This window comes from Protomyctophum parallelum, assembly GCF_964188405.1.
Source record: "Protomyctophum parallelum genome assembly, chromosome: 20".
NCBI classification, from domain to species: Eukaryota; Metazoa; Chordata; class Actinopteri; order Myctophiformes; family Myctophidae; genus Protomyctophum; species Protomyctophum parallelum.
In genome coordinates this window covers 9,943,085-9,956,186 of record NC_139718.1, presented here as the reverse complement: position 1 = coordinate 9,956,186, position 13,102 = coordinate 9,943,085, and the positions used below count along the sequence as shown (strand labels likewise).

The window sequence follows — 13,102 nt, the reverse complement described above, 5'->3', positions numbered from 1 at the left end:
CTGTGGGTTCCATGTTAGGGCTTGTCTCATGATGGTACTTGCAGGCTTTCGTAGGGTGTGTTCATTCTTACTGATGGTTTCTGGCCATCGCATATTATATGGAGGATCTTCTTCAGGGCCGGATATAGGCATGGGCACAGGGGGGCAATGCCCCCCTAAATGCCCTGACTGCCCCACCAAACATGATGGCATGCAAAAATCCCAAATTTCAAAGTTATTTCAAATGAAAGTGCTTATATTACTTACTATTTGAAACACTACGCTACTAACTACAACTGTCGCACCACTACCACCAAACCAACACCATTTCATAATTCAAAAAAGAAAAATCTCCGAGTCAGACCGCTTTTTGCATGCATCCCTCCGGCAACTTGTGCGTCTCCATAGTGCCCTGCTCAGAGCTGAACAGCCCCTCCCTCTCCCATCTCACCCGGTCTGAAAATGCCCTCCTCCCCCACCCGGAGGAAATTAGACTTGAGGGCTGGGGGGGCAAGACTCAGAGTACAGAATACAAAGCTAAATAAATTACCCTTAGAGCCTGAAGCATCATTTGCAGGTATATGTTGATCATTTTTTAGTAGCTAGTACAAATGGGGAATTCATCTACTACATGAAACGCAATGAGTTGATCCGTTGACCACTGTTGTTCAAAACATGCACCAGCGTCCAGTGGTGTAGCTCAGTAAATGCATTATATTTTTTAAACTGATCTGCACCAGTCTGAACAAACAGTGAAGAATGGGAGACAGTCAGTTTGTTATTTCTCTCGTAGCATCTGAAGAAAGACGCCATGTCACCCACCTCTCGTAGGCAGATTTGCCACCTTGTGTGGGATATAGGCCGTAAAATATAAATTCCCTGCTCATATCAAGACACAACAAGGCTCAACAAGAAACACAAATAAAACCAAAATGTGCTAACGTTTGTGTTGTGTATTTCACACGCTTCCTGACAATGCATGCATTGCTGTGTTCTGCTAGCCTATGCCAAGTGACTGACAATTGTTGAAATCACTGTGAGTGATTTATGGCGTTATCTTTCTGGTAAAATCCAAATATGTTAACTTCCAAAGGAAGCATTTGTTAGGGCTTTCACAGAAAAGCAGACAACTGATGTTATTATTGATGCTTAATATAAGCCCTGTACAAGATACAAATCTTGTGGCTCAAAACTAAAGAAAAATAAATAAATAAAATAGATGGATGATAGATGATTGTGTGTTATAGGTATAACTGTGGTAAAATACATAGTTTTCTATGCATTTCGGGGGTTGGGTTGGGGTGAACTACTTACTCCTTTAAGGATTTTAACATGTAAACTGTGTAATCTGATCCTAGATTTGTACCACATCTCTCTCTCTCTCTCTCTCTCTCTCTCCAGGGTATGCTATGAGCGCTGTCCCATCAACCCCACCGCAGCCACCTTCATCCTGTCAGCCATGTGGCATGGGGTGTACCCTGGATATTACCTGACCTTCCTCACTGGCATTGCCATGACTATGGCTGCACGTGCAGTGAGTAGTACACACACGAGACACGCACAAGACCAGCTGGGCCGTAGCATGTTGTGACTACACACATCATCGCAATATAAACACCAACAAAGGTCGAGGTCAAGTTTATTTGCATGTCCCAAATTGGGCTATTCAGTTTACACTTTACAGAAGAGGTGCTGCTGACCTTTCTTACACACCATTTCATTATTGGAGTCAAATTTCAGACCGTTATCAATAATGGACCTAAGATATTTATAAGTGGTTACCAAATCCACTGACTGGCCATTTATGACACTACTCTGAGGAGCTGGTGGACATTGTCTGTAATCGATGCACATGTCTTCACACCAAGAGACGAAGTCATCCACAACTGGGCCATGGCTGACCTCACTAACACCCAAAAGACTAACAATCATCAGTAAATGTAATGATGTGTACGTCTGTCGGCATGTTGACTTCTGCAATCATTAGTGTACAGACTGTACAGGATATATAATTGTGGGGGGAAGGACACAACCTTGGGGTGAGCCGGTGGATGAAGAATTCACCAGACAGCCTCCCATTCACCCTTACCCTCTGGGTTCCATTTGTGAGGAAATCAATTTATTCTTTGAATAGTTTTGTTTTTGTTCCATTCTAATCAGCACAACTGATAATATTTCTGATGAATAGTCCGTACTCAAATCTCCTATTAACTGCTAGGTGTGCTGTCATGCTCATTTCAGCATGGCTGGAGAGCCTATTTCAACCAATTGCTTGGTCAGAAGAACTACCTGTATTCATATATATATTATTTTTTGGTCGACTCCTCTATGTACCACCAGAGGGGGGCTCAAGTACCACTAGTGGTACACGTAGCAGTGGTTGGGAACCTCTGCACTAGAGTATATGGACAGTAGAGTGTGTGTGTGTGTGTGTGTGTGGTGTGTGTGTGGTGTGGTGTGTGTGTGTGTGTGCACGCACACAGTGGCCGCTGTCCCAGTTAAACCATAACACTTTGTCCGCTGCCCTTACAGTTCCTGTCTGTGTTTGATCTCTGTGTAGTTCTTTTAAGAGCAAGATCGAGAGAAATTGAAAGTGGGAGGCCATGTAATAAGACAGACAAAAGGGGGGAAACGGCAATCTGCCTTTGAGACTCGTGAGAAGGAGAAACTCATCATTGCCCACTTGTGAGAGCTATTCATAGTGATATAGAACTTGTACATTTAGAGTTCATAAGCAACAGGAAACAATAGAGTTTGTGTATTACATTGCAATAAAGCTTTTTTCCCCCTGTTTTCTTGTTTTTTTTCCTTGTTTGTTTTCCAGTTAAGACACAACATCAGACCACACTTCCAGGACTCGGAGTCACACAAGCGCATATATGATGTCATCACATGGGCGGGGACTCAGGTTGCCATCAGTTACACAGTGGTGCCATTCGTCCTGCTGGGAGTGGGACCCTCACTGAAGTTCTACAGGTAAAATGTTCATGTGTTGTAGGGCAACAGTTAACCCAACTAATTAACCCATTTTGACCTGAGATCAGATTCTAAAAATGTCTTCTACATCCTGACAGTTTTCTGTTGATTTTTCTAAAATAGCAGACCTACAAGATCGCTATGAGCTTGTAGATCTGCTATTTTTCAATAGCTAAAGCATAACATAATGCTAACACCAAAATGGGTTCCCGCCCAAAATGGGTTAATGACTACTGTGTTGTAGAGCAACGGTTAAATACCTAGTGAAATGAAAAAATACGGGCATTTTATTTAGTCGTTTTACTCTGGTTCAAAAACACCGCTTTCTGTTCCAATCAGAACGTTGCATTCCTCCAGGCTATGGGACGTAGCTCTGCTACATGCTCATGCAGATTGTTTACAAAGTCACAGAGAAACGGGCAGCAAAGCTCACGGCTTATTTCTAACCTATAAAGTTTTCAGATACATATTTTAGCATGATGATTACGTTTCAAATGAGTCTTGAATGGGATTAAAAACGGAGTAGTTTTGTAATCGGAAGCAGCTGTGTTTGGACGGACGAGTAGAGATGGGATTAAAACGGGTGAATGAAATCAAGATTCAAGGCCAATTTTTAAGTAAAATTTTAATTTTCTTCCATTCCAAGCCATCCACGAGATATCTCGTGGAAAGTTATTTATACCATCTTGGCCATCACCGAGAAACATGAGATTTGATTAAAAAAATATTAAAAAAATATATATTTTTTTTAGCTACCGTCACTAGCCTCCATAGGCTTCCCATGGTAGAAACAGCCTACATCCCAATTCTCGGTGCACACGTGGTTATTAGTGGTTTTTGTGCTCAGAATAGGATAAATATGTTGCTTCGTGCCAAGTTGTGAGCTTGTAGATCTGCTATTTTCACTAGTTTGGGTCCCGGGGAGACTATACAATTTCTCTTTTGGATCACAGGCTAAAAGGTTTGGGACCCACTGCAATAGAGAATATTATAACTAAATACTGTATCTCTGTCGAGTCAGATTAAATATGAGGTTTCCGTGGTCCTGAGCGTTGGCTTGGGGTGCACTGGTGGCGCTAGGACCATTTACTCTCACTCTCACATTTTACCCAGTGCTTTATAAATAATAATTTTAATGTCAAATGCCCAAATAAAACCTACAGCTCACACGGGGTTGGAATACTATAGCACCATGCTGGCACCCCTGGTTAGCCTCTAAACTGTTAACAAGACAGTTTAATGAGCAGAGGATGATGAGGATTCACGAGAAGGAAATAAAAGGGGGTTTTAACGGAGCCGGTGAAATGAAGGCCCATGACGGCTGGGTGTCATACTGTACGTAGAAGGCCTCCCATTAACCCATTCTGACCTGAGATCAGATTCTATAAACGTCTTCTACATCCTGACAGTTTTCTGATAAAGCTATGTTTCTATGTCAGTCGTTCTTCGATTTTTCAAAAATAGCAGACCTACAAGCTCGTATCGCGCCACTCGGTGGCGCGCTATGAGCTTGTAGATCTGCTATTTTTCAACAGCTAAAGCATAACATGATGCCAACACCAAAATGGGTTCCTGTTCAGAATGGGTTAAAGTAGCCATTGGTCACTGCAGAGATGATATAAAACACACTTATAAATCCACTCATTAAAGAAAGTAGGTAGTGAGAGAAGGAAGAGATAGTGTTCACAGAGGACAGTGGAGGGTTTATATCTATCAACAAACAGCCTCGCGTAACTTTACGCTAATTTATTTTGTCCTGTAATAATGTCCTGTCCTGTAATATTGTAAGTGGGCTGAAGGACCGTGTAGCCTGGGCAGCATTCCTTTTCGGGGTTTATGATTCGGTCGGGAGTGGATGATATCGTTACGTCATGTTGTAGTCATTGTTTTGTAGTCATCAGGCAGGAACCATCAATCTGGAACTTCATTTCCCTCAAACACATTTTTCTCAATAAAAGCCGCAGGCTGCAAGAGAACGAGTCACGCTTTTATTGTTATTCTTCCGGTTTGAGGGAAAGGAAGTTCCAGTTTGATGGTTCCTGCCTGATGACTACAAAAGAATGACTACAACATGACGTAACGATATCATCCACTCCAGACCGGTTCACACGGCAATTTTGTAACACAGACCAGGCTTTCCTCCGAGGTGGAAAGCCTGGTGACGCGAGGTTATTGACTGTGTGAGGGGAACGGGTGGAGCTACGGGTAGTGGGAGGTGAACACTCGTTAGTTTCTGGCAGGCTGGGAGCTCAGCTTTCTGGGATGCGTAGTCTTTTGTGCAACGACAGACTCGGGAGTGAAAAAGAACCGACAGCCTGTTTATTCATATTAAGCAAGACAAAGATATTTTAATGAAAGAAAGAAAGACATTATGACATTATGTATTTATTTATTGTGGGGGGAAAAAGTTCACCTCAGATAACGAGTATAATTCTCCTATCCCATATGAATGACAAATGGTTCCATTCTTCTAACTAGTATTGCTTCAAAACTCATGTACTTTATTGGTGTTACGGTAACCACTCAGACTGCACCATGCACATTTTATGAATTCACAGTGGGTGAAACACCAGCTACTGTATATCTCTTCAAATGTAGACAATTACACATGTCTCCTTTGCATCCAGGTCGTGGTACTACTGCATACATCTGCTATGTCTGGTACTGGTGCTGGCTCTACCCGTCAGATCGAGACAGCAGCGGGCCAATCAGCAACAGGACGGCCAACAGAAGGACGGCCTACAGGCCAACAACCTAGAGGCGGAGCACATCGTCAGTAACCACTCGCCAACGGACAACAACTGCAACCAGAAAGAAAAGGCCACATGAGACACTGTCCTGCAGAAGCAGAAAGCAGCGAGAAACACCGACCTGAAACTCTGTATGAACACTGAGAGCCAGAGTGGGGCATGTGTGTTTATTAAAATAACAAAACAAAACAAAAAAAAACACTGAAGAGACTGAGAACCCTAATGACAGGCAGACGGAAAACACACAACAGGTCAACAAACTGTCAAAACTTCCCATAGCAAGGATGACGGCAGTCATGCTTCTGACACGGATAACAGAAAGGGAGGGAGGGAGGGAGCGTGTGTGAGTGATAGTGCGTGAGAGAGATGAGAGATAATGGTTACATTACACAAGCGGCAATGCAGAAAATTTACTTTGAAGTTGCCTTAAACCCTCTATGTACTCGCCAGGGGAAGGTGCTATGATTTTGGAACTCAGCACTGCAAGAGCCCAAGCGCAGTGACACCGCTATGATGTTGGGGTGTTCTGTGTAGAAGGTAGAAGTATGTGGAGGGTTTTTTGCCTGGGTACAAACCTCCATTAGGAAAAGAGGTAGAAAGAGAAAAATGTTTGTCTGAAAGAACAATAACCTTTATTCTTCAGCTGCCAATTTCAAACAGGCCTTAGGATCCTCAAAATGTTTGATCTCCATCTATCCGTCCTTTTTTTTTTTTTTTTAATGACTTCATTTGGGAGAATTCACAGTGTTAGTATTTTATAAACAAAACTGAGTCGACACAGCCACTTGTCAAACGCTTTTCGGTTGATGGAACCAATAGTGTCCGAATTTCCATTTTATCGTGCTCTTCAACTGACACGGAAGATTTTAGCAATGTCTGCTGCTTTTTTGTCTATTCACTGCATCAGCTGATTTGTATTAAATTTCCTTTTAAAGCCTTTTTTTATTTGCAGGGTTGAAATTGTGTTCTTGTCTGTGTTATTCAGGCTGTAGGTTTCCTGTCTTCAAATGTCTTGCTTCTGTAAGGCCTGAATTATACTTGATTGCGTATCGCACTGGAAATGCTACAAGCGCACAATGTGTGTTTCTGTGACACATTGAGCTTGTAGATCTGCTATTTCCGGTGTACGACACACAAGCAAATAAGTAGAACTTAGGCTTCATACCTCTGAAATATCCCAAGCCATTTGATAAATACAGTACTTTGAAATACAATACAGCATTAGAGAATACGTGTTCAGAAAACCTACAAAAGATTAGTTTTTTATCCTAAATTGGTTTTAAATTGATTCATGTCGCTAAATGCTTCATTATATGATACACAAAGTATTGTGTCCACACTTTTCACAAGTGAATTGGACATAAAATGAAGTTTGCACATGAATGCACAATGTATAACAACACTTGGCCAGGCTATAGTGATTTAACTTGTAGCATTTGTCTTTGGGAAAATCTGCAATGGTAATTTATTTCGTAATTAAGTTTTAAATGTGATTCTGTACAAAATTTTAAAATATCTCATAAGCAGAGTTGCCGTGCCAACTGGTCTAATTTTGTTTTTAATCGTGTGCACTTAATTTAGAGTAAGTGAAATTATTGACTGGTTTGGGGTAAAAGACACTAGTTCCTTGTGTTCTTTTAGTCTGTGACTCACCTTTTAAGCCTTTCAAATCCGCTTGCTTTTTCTCTGTTAACACAATAGCCTAATTCATATTCCGTAGTATTGTTGGCGAGAGACACTGCCATGTGAGGGAGTACACGTTAAGCTTATTTTAGCAGCAGATAAAACCACAACGGCAATCCTTGTGATTACCACATCTTACCACATATTTGGAGTCGGACCTAGTAAAGAATAAGTACTGTATGTGTGAGTGGTGCAGAGGAGGGCAACCTACAGTAAAAAGCATCTCGTTGCTTTCAACGGTTGACTGCAGAGTTTTACTTACCTATGTGAGCTGGAAATAGTTGAGGGTTTCAAGCACACAATATCTGAACATGTAGGTTGGGGCATTTGTGTAATGTAAAGAGAAAAACAAAGTGAGTAGAGGTGAGTTTTCAAGTATGAACCTTGTTTTCATTTTGTTTTTACAACGTTTCTAACATGTGCATATTCCTGCCATAATTGTGTATTCATGTGATTTGTAGATGTTAACGTGGTCTAAAGTACACTATATTTGTAGCCTGGGTCCTACTTTAAGCCCGGTCTATACTTTGCAAAAGTAATGGATTTTCAACTGAAGGGAGTTTTTGTTCAGATGAAAATCAGTTATGTGAAGAAGTATAAATTAGGCTTCAGGTGATGTATGACCCAAATAAGGAAAAGGGATGTCATTTTACCAACAAAGCAACTATTGCACTGCATGGCCACCCAAACCAGCAGAACAATGCAAACTGCTCCATACGTCCAAAGTGCCAAATCATTAATGGCGCATTATCTTTTGTGTCTGTGTGTGTGTGTGTAAGAGTTCAAGCACATACGTGCGTGGCTGCGTGTGTGTGTGTGTGTGTGTGTGTGTGTGTAACATGGTTATTTTTTGTGTCAGAGGGAAACATGGAATGATTTGTATAACAAGTAGATTTGAGAAGACGAAAAAGAACCTGATTTATGTGGTCAAATAAAGAGAAATTATTTTTAAACACTAATAAAAATATTTAAAAGAACATGTCTGCATCTGTCCATTGCTGGCAAACATTGGATTTGTGACGTAAGTGGAAATGATCTCCTTACGTGTGTGTGTGTGTGTGTGTGTGTGTGTGTGTGTGTGTGTGTGTGTGTGTGTGTGTGTGTGTGTGTTTTATATATATATATATATACGGCTTGGGATATCTGTGGATATGCTCCTGAGGAGGAGGATTCTAAAAACGACTTATAAATCCTAACGCCTTGTTTACATTTCACTGTGCAACGGTCCTATGCTGGAAAATAGCAGATATGCAAACTCACAGCACATCTCATTCAAGACACTGATCTGCCTTTTTTGCCATCCAAATGCATTATATGGTTAAATATGCCCTAAGAGATGCAGAAATTAACTAGAAAATCACACCCGTGTGAACTGAGTGGTGCAGTGTGTGTGTGTGTGTGTGTGTGTGTGTGAGAGACGCAACTTGGCCTGTTGTAGCACCACCATGAGGTTGATTTGAAAACTGTCAAGTGGCATTTCTTCCTCAGCCTATAGTGGGAATAGGCATGCACGGCTTGGGAAGCCGTGGATATGCACGGCTTGGGGTATCCGTGGATATGCACGGCTTGGGGTATCCGTGGATATGCACGGCTTGGGGTATCCGTGGATATGCACGGCTTGGGGTATCCGTGGATATGCACGGCTTGGGGTATCCGTGGATATGCACGGCTTGGGGTATCCGTGGATATGCATGGCTTGGGATATCCGTGGATATGCACGGCTTGGGGTATCCGTGGATATGCATGGCTTGGGGTATCCGTGGATATGCATGGCTTGGGGTATCCGTGGATATGCATGGCTTGGGAAGCCGTGGATATGCACGGCTTGGGGTATCCGTGGATATGCACGGCTTGGGGTATCCGTGGATATGCATGGCTTGGGGTATCCGTGGATATGCACGGCTTGGGGTATCCGTGGATATGCATGGCTTGGGGTATCCGTGGATATGCATGGCTTGGGGTATCCGTGGATATGCATGGCTTGGGAAGCCGTGGATATGCACGGCTTGGGGTATCCGTGGATATGCACAGCTTGGGAAGCCGTGGATATGCACGGCTTGGGATACACTGCCATGTCTTCCTTCTCACAATGCATTTCTTTCATGTGGATTCCAAGGGATTCGATTTCCCAAAAGTTGCGTAACTGATCTGACAGTGCCTGTTCCTCTCCGACGCTGATGTGTATCACTTCAATGTCCACAACTTCAGTTATGATATTTAGCGTGGTGACTTCTCCTTGCACTAGCCATCCAAATACACTTTCCAGTGCAACTAGTCCTTCATTCAGTCTCTCCATTTTTCCTGTGACCATTTTCCAATATTGGTCTCCGCCAATTAGGACTCCTATTTCCACTGCATCCATCCCTATGATGGGCACATCTGCTATTGGGCATTCCTTTTGCTTCCAAGTCCCTCCTTATCTTTCCTTTTGGCGCTTTAATCATAGAAGAGCTCAACTTGGGTGTTTCCAATAAATGGACATCAATGCTTTGATTGTTCTTAATATTTCTCAAACGAGCCTCACTTTCCTGCAGGTAATTCTCTGGGGTGTTTTGGAACCAAACACATACATATTCAACGTTTCTTTACCTATAACTGGCAGGTTAAGTGCTCTGGAAATATCCTCTTTACCCATTCTGAACGGGCACCCATTTTGGTGTTGGCATCATGTTATGCTTTAGCTATTGAAAAATATATAAATATATAAATAGCAGATCTACAAGCTCATATCACGCCACCGAGTGGCGCGATACGAGCTTGTAGGTCTGCTATTTTTGAAAAATCGAAGAGCGACTGACATTTCTAGAATCTGATCTCAGGTCAGAATGGGTTCATCAGACCAGTGTGTGTCCCGCGGAAACCTCGTATGAATCTGATCTCAGGTCAGAATGGGTTAATGAAACTGCGGGTGCTACCCTACCCCCATCTAATAGGCACCTGGCTACTTGGCTTTGCGTTGGTTTTTTTGATTGATTGAAATATTTATTAACAGTTTGTAGAATTTACAGTACATTTTAAGCACAAACTCAATACAAAGACTGTCAACTGTGAGTGGACGACCCAATTAAGCATTACACTTGTTTACAACAGGGTCCACATTGTTCAATTCATCAAAACATTTAAAGACATACAAACATTTAGAGACATACAAATAGACATTTCTATGTAGCTAAAGAACAGAACAGGAATTCATCATATGGGAAGCAAAAAAGGGAAAAGATACAATATACAGTGAGGGAAAATGGGGGGGGGGGGGGGGGGAGGGGGGATTCAGATTTTACAGAGGCCAGTTTCGAATTGCAGCCATCCGTAGGTGCCCTTTGAGAGCGGTTTTGAAGGAGTCAAGGGATTCACATGTCTTAATGACTGTTGGTAGGGCGTTCCACATTTTGGTGGCATAGGAGCGAAAATAATTTAGTCCCTTGTTTGTGCCGAATCTGGGTTGTACATGGTTTGTTGCACTCCCTCTGGTGTTGTGGGTGTGGACTTCGTTTACATTAAGGAAGTATTTAGACAGGTACATGGGTATCTTGGTGGTGTATCGAATCATGGTGCATCTATCCAAATGGTAGCTGTCTGCAGTAATACTGTACTATTGTCAGAGTTGCTTGCTACACTACTAACTGCATCTGCAACACTAGTTGACAGTGTTGCCAACTCTTGTCAGAGGAATAAGACAAACTCACCTCCAAAAACAAGCCAAATCTTGCAAGAGAAATAAGCCAAATATCACAATATGATATGGCCATCCATCCATCTTCAACCGTTTATCCGTAGTCGGGGGTCGGGGGGCAACAGCTCCACCAGCAGAGTGCTGATCCCGACTTCCCTCTCCAAAGCAACACTAGTGACTTCCTCCTGGGGGATCCCGAGACGTTCCAAGGCCAGTCGATGTGTTTCCTTCAACTGCGCCTTGGTCTGCCCCGGGGTCTCCTTCCAGTGGGACGTGCCTCGAGGACCTCCCTAGGGAGACACCCGAGAGGCATCCTGATTCCTAACCAATAAAAAAACTAATATTTACGGGAAGACGACCCCATATTTTCTGTCCTACTCCTAATTTCCCAAATGACACCCAGCTTTTCCTACATGCCCCTGTACAATGTGTGAAAGAACTCCAATCATTACCTCAGTTGCGATTAAAGAAACATACCTGTCGTCAGATATCTTAAGAAAGTATTTTATTTCTTAATAGGCTACAATGTTTTTATAAGTGAGAATCAGTGTGCATGAGCTTTTCTCTGCTGTAGATAGAAATATAGTGCAGTGCATATTTGAGACATTTTAACCATGTGGAGGAAATTTGTACTGTATTTTTATGCCTTTCAGATCCCTCAGTTAGAATTTTCCTTCTTATCAAACCAACTGTAAAATGTGCTATCCTGGCTTGTTCACTATAGCAAATAAAATAGCCAATGAATATAGGCCTATACTGTACTTCTTTACAATAGTATATCATTAGTAATATAATATAATAATTAGAATGTTATATATATATAATATATATATGAGAGAGATCATCACACACTGATGCAGCATTAGTATTTAGTACTCCACTCCACTCCTGATTGACAGACTGATAGTAGCCATGAACTAACCAATAACCATGGGTAGGGGGGTAGGTAGGTGGAGCCACATTGGGCTGTGGTGACGGTCTGGCGGTAGACTAGAGTAAACAGCAGCTGGGGATAGGGGAACTGGTTATACAGTAAGCACAGAAGTAACAATGTAACTTAAAAAAGTAACTCCAGATATACAGATCGTGAACGTATTCCTCCCCGCGCACTGTAATTCAGATATAACGGTGTCAAGTGGTCCAGCCTGGACAGTTTTGGAGGACTCCAGTGAACATCACACTGCACTTTGAAAAGGTACTTCAACATGACTCACCTAACAACAGACTGTTGCTAGCGTTAGCATAGCCGGGTCGGCTCAGCGGCTGCCTTCTTCGGCTGGCTAATTTCACAGCTCGCTTCTGTTCCTACTAGTATTGAGTAGTGTGACAACACAGCAAAGCGCTTTAACATGACGCAATGGAATCGAATGCTTGTGTGTGTGTATCGGGAAGGGGGAAAAGTGAAATAAAGCGTCGTTTTTGTTGTTAAATCATACACACTTTCGAAATAGTCCCATGTGATTTGCCTGTGTGTGTGTGTGTGGGGGAATTGTGAACGAGCGACCCGACCCAGATGTTATTGTTTTGCACGTCAACGTCTCCGAAAGAGAAATATATCTTAACTGTGTAATGAATCTGTATGCACTGTATTCAGCTGTATTCCAGGCCAGTTGGTTTATACAGTTGTCGAGTTGTGGATAAGTTTGTGGTTTCTGTAGAAGAGGAAAGCACACTTGTTGTCAAGCACGCAGTCCCCTGTTCCCTCGGCCAGCCTCTGGCTCACAGTGGGAAATCAAATAAGATGTTATTGTTGTGAGCAACACGTCCCATGACGGCACTGACTGAGTCCTCAGCCGATTCAGAATGCACATGACACGCTATAAAGAGCTGACTGGGTACATTTAGAGGACATATTCATGACACGTTGCCTACTATAAATTCACACTACCCACATTTGGATCTAGATAAGCTTAGGGACAACTGACTAGGGGTTGATCTATATCTCTGGAAAGATATCCCACACCTTTTTGTTTTGTTTTTTCCCCCACTGAGAACCATACAGTATTTTTATCTGATGGGGTAGTAGGCCTACTGATTGAAT

General features: G+C 42.4%; 2 protein-coding genes across 5 annotated transcripts in view; both read left to right on the top strand.

Moving 5' to 3' along the window:
- Window positions 1-6,646, top strand: part of mboat2a (membrane bound O-acyltransferase domain containing 2a) — an 83,586-nt gene extending 76,940 nt beyond the window's left edge. Inside the window, exons 11-13 of the mRNA XM_083792005.1 lie at window positions 1,381-1,513; window positions 2,804-2,955; window positions 5,583-6,646. Coding sequence (XP_083648131.1) covers window positions 1,381-1,513; window positions 2,804-2,955; window positions 5,583-5,784 — 487 coding nt within the window. The 3' untranslated portion in view covers window positions 5,785-6,646. The remainder of the gene's footprint in view (window positions 1-1,380; window positions 1,514-2,803; window positions 2,956-5,582) is intronic.
- Window positions 6,647-12,058: 5,412 nt separating this feature from the next.
- kidins220a (kinase D-interacting substrate 220a) overlaps window positions 12,059-13,102 on the top strand; it is a 100,060-nt gene continuing 99,016 nt past the window's right edge. For all 4 annotated transcript variants that reach the window (XM_083791997.1, XM_083791996.1, XM_083791995.1 and 1 more), the window contains exon 1: window positions 12,059-12,256. The gene's annotated coding sequence lies outside the window, so the exon portion shown is untranslated. The remainder of the gene's footprint in view (window positions 12,257-13,102) is intronic.